The sequence below is a fragment of the Microtus oregoni genome, unplaced genomic scaffold (genome assembly GCF_018167655.1).
Source record: "Microtus oregoni isolate MIOR12 unplaced genomic scaffold, Mior012 000000F_ref0000247, whole genome shotgun sequence".
NCBI lineage: Eukaryota > Metazoa > Chordata > Mammalia > Rodentia > Cricetidae > Microtus > Microtus oregoni.
The window spans coordinates 92,782,177-92,799,054 of record NW_024543059.1 but is presented as its reverse complement, the minus strand read 5'-3'; the positions used below and the strand labels follow the sequence as shown (position 1 = coordinate 92,799,054).

The 16,878-nt window shown below is 47.6% G+C and overlaps 1 protein-coding gene across 1 annotated transcript; it reads left to right on the top strand.

Annotated features, from left to right (window-relative positions):
• Positions 1-6,295: 6,295 nt before the first annotated feature.
• Positions 6,296-14,650, top strand: Gnat2 (G protein subunit alpha transducin 2). The gene is made up of 8 exons (XM_041650902.1): positions 6,296-6,899; positions 8,723-8,765; positions 9,002-9,143; positions 9,983-10,140; positions 11,611-11,739; positions 11,952-12,081; positions 13,187-13,340; positions 14,460-14,650. Exons 1-8 carry the CDS (start codon positions 6,782-6,784, stop codon positions 14,648-14,650), a joined length of 1,065 nt encoding a protein of 354 aa, XP_041506836.1. The 5' UTR covers positions 6,296-6,781.
• Positions 14,651-16,878: the final 2,228 nt, after the last annotated feature.

Genomic DNA, 16,878 nt, shown 5'->3' with positions numbered 1-16,878 from the left:
GCCCCCACCATTCTCCCTGTTTCCCTAACGCCACGTGGGCAGCCACCCGGCCCCGCTTGGCCTGGCTTGGCCTTTTGGTCTTGGGCGATTTTTGTGCGTCAGCTTCCTCATCAGTAAGATGAGATGAGGTAATGACAGCATCTCATTCAAAGGAGTTACTGAGGATTGAATGTAAAGCCCCTTTGCACAATGCCTGGCACTAAGTCAGGTAGCTATTATTAGGGTCACAGAATCCATTTTAAACAGAAGCCTAGCCCTTGCATTCTCGGCATTCCCACCTGAATCTGTTTCCTTCTATTGAACATTGGTAAACAGGGTGTGCCCTTCGAGGCTAGCTCCCCATCCCACACTAGTTTCTATATTGAGGTTAGACTAGCCAGAATATCTAGGTTCAAATTCAGGCATCTCCACCTACTCCTGATTTAACGCTGAACTTCTCTGAGCTATTTCTGTAAATGAGTATCTGCTCTATATGATGCTGGTGAAGATAAATGAGTTAATTATAAGTGCTTAGGCCTGTGTCTGGCCTGTTAAGTTACTACCCAATGCCTGGGATCCTTATTGCCAACTCATTGGCTCTCCTTGTGGGTTAAGTGAAATTGGACTGTTTGAATAGGGCCTCTCAAGTCCTCAAACCAGCATTCCTGTGCCCAAGGGTCAGTCCTACCTAAGGGAAACCTGGAAAATCCTCTCACTAAAAGTCCCTATTCTTGCCCTTGGGGGAGTCCTTCATCCCCCCCCCCCCACACACACACACCCAGCTGTTCTAAAGGTCTCACCACCCCCACAACTCTTCCTTCCTGTCCCTACCCTGACCTCTGGGCCCTGAGCCCCATTCTCTACCTACATCCGAGCCTACCTCCAGGGTGTCTCCTGTCCATCTTCTTAAACTTTGAAAACTATTGCTCTGGGAAGGGGTTGAGGGCTCAGTGGTAGCATCCCTCTACACGTGGGAGGCAATGCACTATAAGAAGACAAAAACACAAACAAGAAACCCCCTGCAGTGGCCCCTTAGAAGAGCAGTGGGGGAAATCCAGCTCACAGAGAATCCAAGTCTAAAACAGAACAAGAGATACCTTGTTCCTACTTTGTTATGTTTAAATATCAAAACAGGAGCCACTAAAAGCTTCCCAATACAGACGAGTGTATAACTGAGACACACTCATATAACCTAAGAACCATTTAGCAAAATATAATCAAGGGTCTCAAGTTCTACTGTTTTGACCCAGTAATCCACTTCTAACATTTTTTTTTTACAGATCAAAAAATAATTTTATTAGTGTTTAAAGAAAAAGCCCCAGAGTGTGCAACTTGTGACTCTCAGCAGTCAGTCGCCTGGAAGAGGAGAAAAGAAGGGAAGACACATTTAAAAGAGAAAAGAAAAACTGCGCCTCTCTCAATCAGGACTCAGGAAGATGGGCAGACCCAACAAATTTCACAGTAGCTTCTAGGGATTTCTTCAGAGGATGGGGATCCCAAAAGTGTTCTTTTAAAAAAGGATTATCTGAACCTGGGTAGTTGTGGTACACCTTTAGTCCCAGCACTCTGGAGGTACACACGGGCAGAAGAATCTGAGTTCAAGGCCAGCCTGGTCTACAGAGTGAGTTCCAGTACAACTGGGGTTACACAGAAAAACCCTGTCTCAAACAAAACAAAACAAAAATAAAAATAAAGGGTTATCTGAAAAATATCCACAAAGTTGTTCAATATTGCAATGTTTACCACAGAAAATTTAGAAATATAAAGGACCAAGGGGAATGGTGTTTGTTTGTTTGTTTGTTTCTGGAAGGCAAGATTTCTTTGTGCCCCTGGCCGTTCTGGAACTCTGCATGCTGGCCTCAAGCTCAGAGATCCACCTGCCTCTGCCTCCCCACCACCTCCTGGCTAAACGGGAATGTGTACATGAACTCAGTGAAATACAACCACTAATATTGTTCTTGGAGAGCGTTTTAGTCACGTGAAAATGCTTACAACATCAAGTTGTGGAAGGATGGATGCAAAGAGAAAGGTCCTAATCGTGTGATTTATATGATACACACAGAAAAGAAGTATACAGAGTTACAGCATAATCAAGAGGATAGAAATCAACAAAAATCCTGCAGAACTAATCACCCAGTCTCACCCAGACTTAGAAAGTGGGCTATTCTGAATATAGCCCTTAGACATTGTGAGAAGGTTGGTTTCCAAAAATGAATAAAATAAATCCCAAAATTATCAATCAAGTACCATGTGACATATAGAAGGTCATTTATAGTCTGGTAAAATGCAGATTTTGACATAATTTTAAGGGTCACAGCATTACACTGGGCCAGGCCTATGAAGATCCCCTAATCCAGATCTACCTACCCAGCCAATAGGTGGCAATTGTTCTCCACCCAACCCAGGCAAACCAGTTCATGAGCGCCTTCATCTTTAAGTCCCACCAGCAACAGCACACCCTTCAATAGATAGCCTTCCCCCACCCCCATACTTGAGGTCACGTGGTCTGTAGTGGTTGTTAGGAAGCCCACCCTGCTTCCGTCAGTGTCCCACCCACTCACACGGGCAGAATTTCAGTGGGGTTTTATTGTCCATGCAGAGCAAGGCTTGGGGAATGAAGGAATGGGTCCCCTTGTGGCCTTGGACTTTGTGGTATTGAAGCCTTAATGCTGCTCCAGTCTCTGGCACTTACCTACTGCTAAACACCGCTTCCTCTTCCTCCTAACCGATTTCCACCTTGGCTTCTCAACTAGACCTTCCTGAACCCCTCTTGACATCAGCACCCTCCCGTTTCTGAACAGCTTCCCTGCTTTTCTGACCTCTGGTTCCCTCTCTAGTGAGGCCAGCCTGGCTAGAACTGATCTCTTCTAGCAGATACTAGACTTGGGAGAACACAGCCGAAGCTTCCCAAGAATACTTGCCCAGGGCAATTTCTATGCCCCATCCTATTCCCAGACCTTTCTAGAATCAAGCTTGACCCAGCATCAACTCTTATCCCCTCACCTCAGTCACCCAGAACTACAATAGCACCAAGCACTTGCCTCTGTGCTTGTCTGCAGGTCGGCCCTACCTGATACTCCAGGCCCGTCACTAGCTGCTCTGTTTCCCTTTCCTCACCTCCCAGCTCTCCCACCCTTTCCTGTCCAGTCCATAGAGCTTTGCAGTCTAAGCTCATGTTTATACCTTTTCTCTTTCATCCTTTCCCCTCCCCAGACTCTTATCTTCCATTTCTGCTGGCCTGGCTCCCTGTGGAAAGTCTGTCCATTTCACAATCACCCCTTGCTTTCAATATTATCGTTATTTAAAATGTGGTCCTTGTATAGCTCAGGCTAGCCGAGAACTCAGGATTCTTCTACTCTGACTTGCTGCATGCTTTGTTAAGGGCAAGAGCTGTTGGCTCACACACACACACACACACACACACACACACACACACGCACGCGGGCGTGCACTCTTTTTGTAAAACTCACAATAGATGTATAATTGCCTCTCCTACCAGGGGGTGGAAGCAAGGTTTTCTGAATCTCCAATATTAGCATCAGCCCTTTGTTACTCTGCTTTCCCCAGCCTCCTCACACGGACTGCAAGTTCCCAAAGGCAATTCTTCCTGTGTCGGTGTCCCACACTCCATCTGGGGCACAGCTTCTCACTAAATGTGAGGCTGATCCTGAGATCTCATTCACTTAGGAAGCATGCCCAAATTCCCCGGGGAAACAGCGCCTGCTTTCACTCAAAATGATATGGCCACCTTAGGGCTGTGACCCAAACCCCTGGCTTCTGTCAGGCCTCATGCAGAGGGGACCACTACTCTAAGAGAGGCACTCTGGGAAGGCAGGCGGTCTGAGAGTGTCTCAGCTCAAGCGTGAGAATGGGGAGCTTCCGCCTACCGCTTGTGACCAAGCAGAGGCAAGCACCAACCAGAGTCTGGAGCAACAGCAGCTGGGATGAGAAAGGGGGCAAGTGTTTCGACATGTGTTCATCGAGCTGGGGGTTTCTCTCAAGCACAGGCCCGCTGTCCAGTTTCCCCATTTGCTCAATGGTTCGGTTTTTTCTCACTCACGGGGATGGGTGGGGGTTAGGGAAAGGAGGACTATTGACTTCTCTGTTTACCAAACTGCGTGCCCTGAAAGCAGCTGCAGAACCCACCTGCAGCAAAGGCACAGAAACCACCAGCGCCATCTTCTGCTGTTGGGCCTTCAGTGCAGGTCTGGTCTCGGTCTAAGTTACCAATACTGTGGGCAGGGCAGGGCAGGGCAGGGCAGGGCAGCCAGCGCCAGAGGTATAATTACTGGAACCTCCTAGCCAGGATTCCAAAACAGCCACAGTTTCAAAGGGACTCTTGTTTGCCCTTAAGTCACTAGGCACTTGCCAATTTTTAGATTGGGAAAGCGGGATTGCCACTGCAGGCCCTTAGCAGTCATTTCTCTCATCAGTCTCCAAAGTCTGGTCTGCCAGGTCCTGGGAGGAGGGCAGAGGAAGATGCTAAGCCACGGTTCCGAGTGTCCGGCTCGTGGGGGAACCTTGCTTCTCCTCACTTTTCTCACGCCACTGTCACACAATCTTGGCTCTAAAGGTGCAACCAGTCTGTTTATCGTAAAGGTTCTTTTCTGCCTTGGCTCTTCCTGGACATCACCTGGGGAAAAATTTAAATCTCATGCCTGGACATCCAAAACAATTTACCTTAACACCCTGTGGGTCACCCAAGGGTTACACACACTGGCATGCACATGGGCCTGGGTTTGATCTCCATCACCAAATAAACCCGGCGTGGGGGCACATTAACTGTAATCATAGTGCTTTGAAGCTAGGCTACATGAGACACAGTTTTTAAAAAAAAATCTTTCTAGTAAATGCCAATGTATACATCCCAAATTTACTTTTGTAGGGCGGAGTTTTCAAACTTGCCAGATGATAAAAACCACTTATAGTAACTTCATTTTAGCTTCCAAAATGAATAGTAACCGAAATTTATAGATTCTAAAATACAATAAAATATTTTACAAGTATTTCTAACTATTTTAACATTTTTGAAAAGCCAGGTGATCTCACGACCATATTTCAGGAAACACATAAGGAAAGGTATAGGCAAGTTTGGGGAGAAACAGTTCCTTAGGGCAGGTCTTCCCAACCTTAACACCCTGTGGGTCACCCAAGGTACTGTTAAATCCTGATTATTTATTGGGCTTTCTGAGCTGATATTTGAGACCGTCTTTCTAACAAACTTCTAGGGCCTCTGATGTGCCTGCTCCTTGCGTGACAGTGATTCTCAGCCCGTGGACTGCGACCCCTCTGAGGGGCTGAATGGCATATTCACAGGAATTGCATATCGAGTATCTTACAGATCAGATATTTACATGACAATTCATAACAGCAGCAAAATGACAGTTATGAAGTAGCGCCAAAAATAATTTTATGGTTGGGGGGCATCACAACATGAGGAACTATACTAAAGGGTCGCAGCATTAGGAAGGTTGAGAATCCCTGTTCTAAAGTATCTCAGTCCAGGTGAGGGGGTTGCACTGGGAAGACTCATTCAAATGAAACTACTGGCCTTGAGAACTATGGCCAACGAGGTACTACATTCAGTGTCTGCGAGGCAACTGTGAGGTTGCGCCCTCACCCCCACAGGACAGCCAAGATGAGGGCGAGGGAGCAGAGCTATTCCAGCCTCTCCAGAGGCGGAGTTCAACTGCCCAGGGGAGAAGTTTGTTGTGTAAGGTGACACTGGCATACAACCCACACAAAATACCAGCGAAGTTCACTTAGCCAAGTGTAGCTGGTGTGGGGTAAGGGGAAGCAAGGCAATTTCTCTACCACATACTCCTTTTCCTTTGTCTTCATTAAGCAAATATTTGATGAGGACTCACTAGTAAACCACAAATTCAAAGGCGAATCAGATTTAATCTGTGAATGGAAGAAATGCACAATAGTAAATCAGAGAAACAAAGACTCAGTCGGTGGTGGCACATGATTTTAATCCCAGGACTCAGGAGGCAGAGGCAGGTGGATCACTGTGAGTTCAAGACCAGCCTGGTCCACAGAGGCAGCTCCAGGACAACCAGGTTATACAAAGAAAACCCTGTCTCAAAAAACAACAATAAAAGAAAGAAAATTCTCTCTCTCTCTCTCTCTCTCTCTCTCTCTCTCTCTCTTTCACACACACACACACACACACACACACACACACACACAGACACACACACGGCATTCTGAGAGATGAGCCGGCACAAAGCAACAATAACAGCTCCTGGAGCAGACGTCTTTGCCAGGACTATCCCTTCGATTCCCTAAAACCAAGACCTTGTAAACTCAGCTAGGGGATCACCCTTAACCTTCAGCTCTTCAGCTCTCCAATGCAAACGAACCCCTAAAACGGTGGCTTGCAGGCTTGTGTGAGTTCTTTAGAAGGGAGGAGGTGGCTGCTTCCTCCCAGGGCTCCAGTACCTGTGTTCTACCCAGCTGTGTCAAAACCCAGGTCATTTCCCTCGTTAAAGAACATTAGAGCCTTTGCCCTTTGCCTGACTGGCAAAGCTTTTAATTAGCTTACCCTGGCATACTGCTAGACATAAAGGGGACAATCCCTAGATTCAGAAGCAGTTCTCCAGTCGGAGGAGGGAGTCTCAAAGCAGGGTAGGAAGGGTGCGAGAACCAGTAGTCCACACTGTCACTAACGCTTATGGGAGCAGAAGACTGTCACTCTATCCCAACCCAGGTTTTCTTTATCTTGATCTCACAGACAGGAGCCGTACTGGAAATTTTTCGGAGCTAGAGAAAGCAGTTCTTCTCTGAGGAGACAGCAGAGATGGGGAGTGGAATCAGTGCCGAGGATAAAGAACTTGCCAAGAGGTCCAAGGAGCTGGAAAGGAAGCTGCAGGAGGATGCTGAGAAGGAAGCCAAGACGGTCAAGCTGCTGCTGCTTGGTGAGTCACATGAGATGGGCTAGCGGAGGGGAAGAGTAACACTCTCTTTGCCTTTCTGGTGGGTTGATGGGACGGGGAGGGCTGGGCATGTTCTCATCCTGGGCCAGTCCTCAAGCTAAGAAACCAAGCAGAGCTTAGAGCTAAGTTAATATGGGGACCCAGAATGTCACGGTCACTGGAACTGTCTTGCTTTTCCTTGAACTATGAATAGTTTAAGTACAAACCTGGGCTACCCAACTGCAACAACACCTCTTTTGGGGTTCAACAACTATCAAGAACCCTGGCCATGCAGGCACACCCCAATCCTGCAGTCAGAGAACTGTGGTATACGGTAAGAAGATAGGACTCTCTCTCTCTCAGCAATGGGTTCGTAAAGCATCACGCCATCCCAATAGTCTCAAGGAGAAGCCTATTGGCTTTTGCCAAGGAGTCTGGATTCTTCTCCTTGCTCTCAAAATAAATGTTGGAGAACCTGGTAAGGAGGGGAGGGCCGCAGGGAAGATGGAGTCTTTAACAGAAATGCCCTTCTGGCTTTCTGTTAAGTAATTGCTCTAAAAACCCCTGACATCTGGACGGTTGATTAACTGGAGGCATCGTAAGCAGATCACTGGTTGGTACAGAGATGATAAAGCACCTCTGTGGGTCAGTCATGGGAACCGATCATGGCTTCAAACAGAAAGCAAGCAACTGACACCTGGTTCACGAAAAAAAAAAAAACCACAAGAAATAAAAACACCAGTGTTACTACTGAAGTGGGACCGTTGATCTGTGTGTAGCAGAACGCTGGCTGCCTGGGACAGTTTCCATGAAGAACCTGGGGACTTGAAGCAGTAAAGACCAAGTGCACACTAAAGGGGCCATTTGTGAGCTGGACCCAGGCTCCGAGGAACGCGGGAGTTACATAGGAACAGGGGCTAATGGACCCAGGCTCTGTGGAGGAACGCGGGAGTTACACAGGAACAAGGGCTGATGGACCCAGGCTCTGCGGAGGAACGCAGGAGTTACACAGGAACAAGGGCTGATGGACCCAGCCTCTGCCGAGGAAGCGGGAGTTACACAGGAACAGGGGCTAATGGACCCAGGCTCTGAGGAACGTGGGAGTTACACAGCAACAGGGCTGACCGACCCAGGCTGCCGAGGAACGTGGGAGTTACACAGGGACAGGGGGCTGAGGAACCCAGGCTCTGCCGAGGAACACAGGAGTTACACAGGAACAAGGGCTGATGGACAGATCTTTTAAGCCTAAGCAGATTGTCTAGGTTCAGGGTAAGCAGTTTAGAGGAAACAAGCACAGGCAAGGTGGGAGGGGACGGAGGGATCAGGTCAGTAGAGAGGCTGATGGACAAGAGGACACTGGAATGTTTCAGCTAATAACAGACACCGTCACGGTAGGAAAAACAGCATCTCAACAAAGAGCCCCAGCTCTTTCCAATCCCAACCAAGACTACTTGTGTCTAAACAGGCAGCGTGACTATCTTAAAGGAATATCTACAAGTCTGTCAGTGGTTCCCAGCCGGGAACTTTTGAGCCCCAGGGGCCACAAGGTATGTCTAGAGATCCTTGGTTGCCACAACTAAGAGTGGGCTGCTAGTGGCCTCTAGTGGGTAGAGAGCAGGAAGGGTGCTAACCAGCTTACAGTGTATACGATAGCCATAAAAAAGGAATCCAGGTCTCGATGTAAATAGCGTTAATGAGGACGAACTGCTATAAATCCAGGTGGACGAGCCTAAAGCTCATGGTGTCTCTCAGTAAGTTCACACACCGTCCTCTGGACCACTGGGGAGAGCCGGTGGAAACTGACAGCATGGACATTTGCCTTCCAGGTGCTGGGGAGTCAGGAAAGAGCACCATCGTCAAACAGATGAAGTGAGTACGACACAACCCCGGGAGGACTGAGGTGGGGCGCCATGGAGCCAGTGTTGGTCTAGTAGAACGGGTCCTTAGCGCCAAAGACCTGATTTTCAGTGCCCCTCCCCCAACCTGCACTAGGAGACAGCAGTAGAAACAGGTGGTTTCCTATGACCCATATATCCCCTAGACTCCCAATCCCTTAGGTCTGGTTCCTCAGGTCCCTCCAAAAGTTTAGTGTCTGTTCCTTGAAGGATCATTCACCAGGATGGATACTCTCCAGAAGAATGCCTAGAATTCAAATCTGTCATCTATGGGAACGTGTTGCAGTCCATCCTGGCTATCGTCAGAGCCATGGCCACACTAGGCATCGACTATGCAGAACCAAGCTGTGCGGTACGTGATTAATGTTATCTGGTTCAGGGTGAAAGCAGGAGAAGAAATAGACAAGAGACCAGCAAACCACAAGGAAAGTCGGGTAAGAAAAAGCTCTGTGTAACTCAAATTGCATCTGCTAAGCTCCAGATCACTTTAATCCCAGTAGGGTAAACAAGCTCTACCTTTATAATGATGTTTTTCTTAAAGATTTATTTATTTATTATGTATACCGTATTCTGCTTGCGTGTATGCCTGAAGGCCAGAAGGGGGCACCAGATCTCATTACAGATGGTTGTGAGCCACCATGTGGTTGCTGGGAATTGAACTCAGGACCTTTGGAAGAGCAGGTAGTGCTCTTAACCACTGAGCCATCTCTCCAGCCCCTATAATGAATGTTTATGAAATCAACTCCCAGCATATTTTTGCCTCTTAACCTTATCATTTAAATTCTCTCCTTGAGCTTCTAGTCCTAGCCACGGGACTTTTATAAGCTAATACACTAGCCTTTTATACACTGAAATACACTAGGTTGTGTACTTCAGGGCCAGTGTAGCTTTTACATTTCCAGTCCCTGCAGCGAAGGACCTATACCTTCTAGCCGTCCACTTTCAGCCTAATCTGAAGTCTAGCACTTGAAGGATCATCTGATACTATCCTCTAGGCACCCCAGACTAGCTACATCTGGAGAGCATGCTCAAAGTAAATTAGCATATTTCCTTACACTGCACTCTCACTGAGACTGTTCCACCTTAGGCTTTGGTAGCAATATCTACGTTCCATCCAGTAAGTTCCCAGAAACCTGGACGGTCACTGACTCCCTCCTAGTTCATTCTCAGCCACATTTCTCGATTACACAGGATGCGGGTCGACAGCTCAATAACCTGGCAGACTCCATTGAGGAGGGGACCATGCCCCCTGAGCTGGTGGAGGTCATCAGGAAGTTGTGGAAGGACCCTGGCATTCAAGCCTGCTTTGACAGAGCTGCAGAGTTCCAGCTCAATGACTCGGCATCTTAGTAAGGCTCCGGGTGGGAGGTGGGATGGGATGATGTTCAGGAGAAACCTCACCCAGCTTTAAGCGCCAGGCAGTGGAAGCAGCAGACCCACAAACTAAACTTAAGGCTGTGGGGACATCTGCCAGTTCCCTCTGTTTTGCATTTCTTTACACTGCCTCCCTGCAGCTTACGAAGCTGAAGACACAAAATTCAACACAGTGGCTCTGCTTAGCAGCCCTTGGCCCTATCTCAAGAGTCAAACCAAAGAAAGATGGTCAGACACTAAGAGACTTATCAACTTTGCAAAGCTGGTTCCAAAATGATAAGAGATACAGCTATCAGCCCCCCACAGTACAGTATCAGAAGTGGGCATGAGCTGTAAGACCAAACAGACCCATGTTTACCCCTTTGTCACCTCATCTTGAAATGTTACCATTGAGTTTCTGGGATCCTCCCTTACGAAGGTTGTCCCTGCTAGGGTACAACATACACTACAACTCAGAGTCCTTGCTTGTACACTAGCCTTCAAAGCTCATTAGCCCCACTTTCTGGTAGAAAAACTACAGCCCAGAGAAGTCAGTTAGCACGGAAAAGACTGCGCATAAACAGCAGCGGCTGCCCTTGGCTCCAGGTCCGGGCGACTACAGAGCTGAGCTGTACAGCAGGCCACAGCGCTTTCTTGTTCTGCTTGTTCTGCATTGAGACAGGGGCTGACTGCAGCCAAGGCTGCCCTGAAACTCAGTCCTCCCAAGGAATCCCTCTGAAGTTTTCCTTTATCTGAAAAGGGGGACAGGAATCTTAAAGTCTTCCAAGATTTAGTGAGACTTTAGATGTGAAACTACGGTGTGCATTAGACATGTCAGTTTTCCTCCTGCTCCATCTTAGGTCATTTCAGTTCACAGCTGCCCTCTGCCCACCCTTCGTGAACTTCCTCATGTTCTCAGGAAAGCGGGGCGCACAGTGAGGAGTCCAGTTTAGCTGATTCACAGCCACCCTGAGCTCACTTTCCAGCCCCTCCGCAGCTATCACTGTCCTAACAATTTCACTATGGATTTAAAATGCAAAGAAGAAATCATATCATACCAAAACATTTAATAATTCCTTAGTATCTCCAAATATTAAAATGTGTTCACATTCCTGGTTGACTCGGGAGAAGGCCCACACATTGCCTTGTGTTGTGTCTTCCAAGTCTCTCTCTCTCAATCTGTTTCCGGTCTCTTGATGGAACTTTGCACACATTTAAACAAGTCTTATTCAAGGGTCTAGAAAGGCTTAGTCAGGAGGACAGAAGAGCTGCCTCAGGTGGGTGTGGCATTCGTACGATCCTCAGCCTCTTTCCTTCCCCTAAGCGCACAAGCATTTGTACAATCCTGGTACAGTGCTGTGGATGCCAGCCCTGCTTCTATTAGCGTGTGACTTAGGGGGAGACCCTGTGCCTCCTTTAGTCTGGACTGCAGACTGGAACATCACCAACACCACTGTCTTCCCTAGCTACCTGAACCAGCTGGACCGGATTACAGACCCTGACTACCTTCCCAGTGAGCAAGATGTGCTCCGATCCAGAGTCAAAACCACAGGCATTATCGAGACCAAGTTTTCTGTGAAAGATCTGAATTTCAGGTCAGCATTCGGTTCCCTGGAGGCATCTCGGGTCTCACAGCTTGTTTCTTGGCCTCTGCTGAAGCCCAATTCGGGATTACTGTCCTCCTCCTGCCTCTCCTATTTCTGATTTTGCTACTAACTGGCCCCAGGCAGCCACCTCTCAGGGTGAATACCAAAGGCGAGTGACTCACACGTTGGCCACACCCCTGCTAACAGCTGCTTTTTCCCAGGATGTTTGACGTGGGAGGGCAGAGATCAGAGAGGAAGAAATGGATCCACTGCTTTGAGGGAGTCACCTGCATCATTTTCTGCGCGGCTCTCAGCGCCTATGACATGGTGCTGGTGGAAGACGATGAAGTGGTGAGTGACCCCGTCTCCAAATCTTGTCATTCCACTGCCCAACTGGCTAGAACTGACAGCCTAGACATCCCCTAGCAGACCAATCTCTGCCTCGACCTTATTAACTCCAGAAAATCCCCTTTCTGCTGCAGGTTCGAGGTTTGTACTTCAAAGCTCCAAATTTCCTGAGCATGAGTTTGGTGTGAGATTAGGAATCCAAGCATTGGGTGCGGCCCCCAGAAAGCTAGAGGCGGTAATGCTAAGAGGAAGCAGACAGATAAAATGGGCAGTGCAGGGACTTAGGATGTCTATATGCCAGCTCCCTTCTCTTGATTTGAGAAAAGGAAGTCAAAGATGTGGAAACACTAATTTCACATAAACGTCTATTCCATGTTGGCCAGGTGCCCAACAGAAATACAGCTTTGCTGTCATTTCCACGTCAGTCTGAGTGTACCAGGTATGGAAGTTATCAACAGCAGGAGAGCGACCAGTGAGGAGACTACAAATCAGTTTTCCCTGATTGGATGACAAGAATGACTTCCATTCAGCTGATGGTGCACTTCAGGTCCCTAACCGCTCACCTGACATGGGGACTGGCTGACTCTGGACTCCGCACACATATCCCCGGTGCCGGCGGTATGGCACTGGGAAATCCTCCAGCCCTTACCTGTGGCACTGGGGTCAGAGAATCCACGTCAGCCATGCTCCAGCTGAGAGAAGCTAGCAAAATCATCCTGGAGATGCAAGTAACAAAATGCTGATTTGGGCCTGGTTTCAGCCTAACGGCAGCACTATGAATACTATTTGGACTCTGGAGCTAAAGATCTCCACACATGGGTGTTCCTCGCCAGTTACTACCACAGATACCACAGATCCATGTCCTCTCTAGCATTCATAACTACAAGGGAACTGAGACTCTGGATGTGAATAATCCCCCTCGAATCAAGCTATTAAAATGACAGAAGGGAAATTTAAATGTTTGGTTGTCCCCCACCATACTAAAAACAGATGATCTGTTCCCTTGCTTTCCCTTTTTATTTGGAACACTGGCCTGTTCAGTTAGAACAGGAATAAACAGACATCCACCCCACAGGCTGATCTGCTATTTCCCACGTTTCCTCCCCAGAATCGCATGCATGAGTCTTTGCACCTGTTCAACAGCATCTGTAACCACAAGTTCTTTGCAGCCACCTCCATTGTCCTCTTCCTCAACAAGAAGGACCTCTTCGAGGAGAAAATTAAGAAAGTCCACCTCAGTATTTGTTTTCCAGAGTATGATGGTAGGTGCTGACTGCTGCAGACAAGAGTGATGGGCTCGCCTCATTCCAGGGCAAAAGGAATAGTTTTAAGGTTCAAGTTCAGATGTTTCTGGACTAGAGCAGATGTATACACCAGAGCCACCGACTGTTCCAAGGATACCTACCAAGAAGCAAAAATGGAAACACAGGGACCTTTCCTCTGTTCTACTGTTTCACTCAAGTGAGAAACACCTTCATGCACGACAGTCTTCACTCCTGACAGTTACCTGCATGCATGACAGTCTTCACTCCTGACAGTCACCTGCACGCACGACAGAATCCTCACTCCTGACAGTCACCTGCATGCACGACAGAATCCTCACTCCTGACAGTCACCTGCACGCACGACAGAATCCTCACTCCTGACAGTCACCTGCACGCACGACAGAATCCTCACTCCTGACAGTCACCTGCACGCACGACAGTCTTCACTCCTGACAGTCACCTGCACGCACGACAGAATCCTCACTCCTGACAGTCACCTGCACGCACGACAGTCTTCACTCCTGACAGTCACCTGCATGCACGACAGAATCCTCACTCCTGACAGTCGCCTGCATGCACGACAGAATCCTCACTCCTAACAGTCGCCTGCATGCACGACAGAATCCTCACTCCTGACAGTCGCCTGCACGCACGACAGAACCCTCACTCCTGACAGTCACCTGCATGCACGACAGAATCCTCACTCCTGACAGTCGCCTGCACGCACGACAGAATCCTCACTCCTGACAGTCGCCTGCACGCACGACAGAATCCTCACTCCTGACAGTCGCCTGCACGCACGACAGAATCCTCACTCCTGACAGTCGCCTGCACGCACGACAGAATCCTCACTCCTGACAGTCGCCTGCACGCACGACAGAATCCTCACTCCTGACAGTCGCCTGCACGCACGACAGAATCCTCACTCCTGACAGTCGCCTGCACGCACGACAGAATCCTCACTCCTGACAGTCGCCTGCATGCACAACAGAATCCTCACTCCAACAGTCGCTGACCGTATTTGTCTAAAACAATACTCCAAGAAGCAAATTAGCCACCTAAAAATTGAGCCCTACAGGTTAATTTATTCTCCTTTACTAATTTTTTTAAAACCAGGGAACAACTCCTATGAGGATGCCGGGAATTATATCAAGAGCCAGTTCCTTGACCTCAACATGAGAAGAGATGTCAAAGAAATCTACAGTCACATGACCTGTGCGACAGACACACAGAATGTCAAATTTGTGTTCGATGCAGTTACAGATATTATCATCAAAGAAAACCTCAAGGACTGTGGGCTCTTTTAATGCTTGGTTCCTCGGGTGTACATTCTACAAGCAGACTTAGAATCTGAGAGACTTCGTGCAGAAGATGAGTCAACAAGTGCCGGGACATGACGGACAAGCCCATTCTGTTGGAGATACAGAAGGAACACTTACAACTGTCTTTCAAGTAGTGTGGCTAATACAGTTTAACGAATGCAAGGCCAAGGAGCCTAAGACCCGGGTTCCAGTACTAGCTCTGCTTAGTAGAGTAGAAGGACTTCCATTTTTTCCGAAGCAAAAGTCCCTCATCTTATTTTGAAGATAACTTCCTTACCTACTTCCCAGGGCTATCCTGAAGAGCACAAACCTAACTGAAGAGAAAGCACTTGGAAGCTGCTGTGGTCGGCCACAAAAAGCCCATGAAGGTTGCAACTACCACACTTGGTTATTAAGAGTAAATTATCTCAAAGTGTAATGGCAAACCTTCCTTATATTGAGTGATAAACTATTAAAAATTAAACCTGACCCTGGGTTTTTACTAGCAGATCAATATGCCTCAGCTCAGAGACTGGCTCACTGGATGAAGGATGTGAGTCTACTCATTTCTAAGGTACTCACTCAGAAACGATCATCCTCATTAAAAATAAGTTATCTCTCTCCCCTACCCTGGGTGCCCAAACTACTTCCTTTCTCTCTTTCGCTTAGCTATGTAAGAGTGTGTGGCTGGACTCGAGGACACCAACACACTCCCACTTAGGACATTACCGCTGCCACTTCTGTATCATAGAACTGGAACAAGAGACCAATCTGATACTCATTCCCACTGCTCCAGGCTTCCTAGGAACAAAAGCCATTGCTGAGCTGGCTTTAGGCACTGGAAATTTTTGCAGCTGGGTCCACGTGAGACTGGCTGCAAACATCTTCCCAAACAAACCAGGGATAAATTATTCCTTTGAGCTCCTCTGAGGGGAAATGAAGCTTGCATTTATCTTGACAGGAGGTGGTAAAGCCATGTATAGATTTAGCATTTACAACTACTAGTGAGGAGAGCACTTGGCATCCACGGTTTAGTATATAAAAGAAAGTGTCAATTAACATGAAAATCTGCTCCTTGCCAGAAACACCCATTCACACTTAGATGCTTCCAGCAATATTAATACCCGAGAGCCAGCCAGCATCACGGGCTTGAAACGCACCAAAGAACCAACGTGAGACCACTGAAGTGAGGATTCGCTTAACAGTCTGAACGAGCAAAAGAATACACACATGCACACTGCAACCTGCCAGAATCGCCATAGGAACTACTCTAGGTATGGCTATTAATAAAATAAATAAGTATTAAGTAAAGCCCATCTGGGCAAAGCACTTGCACTAAAGGCAATGCAGGAACTATGTTGATGGCACACCCCAGTCATCACTAACCTGTTCACTCTAACTCAGTATACAATGATTCTGAGAATGTTCTAGATCATGAATTCCTACAGCAGGATGAGGAAGGCTAGGGATCTCTCTTCAGAGTAACAGTTTGTTTGGTTTCTCTGTTTTTATGAGATGGGGGCTCATGGTATTACGGAAACTGCTCTTGAGTTTGAGGGTTCAAGAGATCCACCTGCCTTACTCTGTGAAGAGCAGGACTACAGGCACACACCAGCATCCCCATCTCAGAACGCTTAAAAAGAAAAAAAAAAAAGATTTATCCTTATTCTATGTGGATGAGTGTTTTGCCTGCATATGTCTGTGAACTACTTGCATACCAGGTGTTCACTGATGTCCAAGGGGGGAACCAAATTTCTGGAACAAGAGCTACACATGGTTATGAGCCACCCTGTGGGTGCTGGGAACAGGACCCAGGTCGTCTGGAAGAACAACCATATTTTTAAACCACTGAGCCATCACTCTGTCCCTCAGAATGCTTTACAATGCATAAAATAAAATTCAGAATTACAAAGGAAACAAGCAAATTAAGCAATTTTCTCTGTAGACTCTGAAGCCCCAACTTTTAACAAAAATTCAGTTACAGCCAGTAGTGCTGCACAGCTTTAATTTCAGCGCTGCACCCAGGAGGCAGAGGCAGGGGCATCTCTGGGAGTTCCAGGCCAGCCAGGGGTACATAATGCAACTCTGTCTCAAAAGGCAGAACCCAGAGCATGGTTGTCTATTCAAGCTGGAAATTTTACCCCACTTGCTCCTTCTAAGAGAGCCTCCCCTCCGGACTGCACTGGTTTCTTTGCTTCTATTGATCTCTTTGGCTGCTAATATTCATTTGCTCT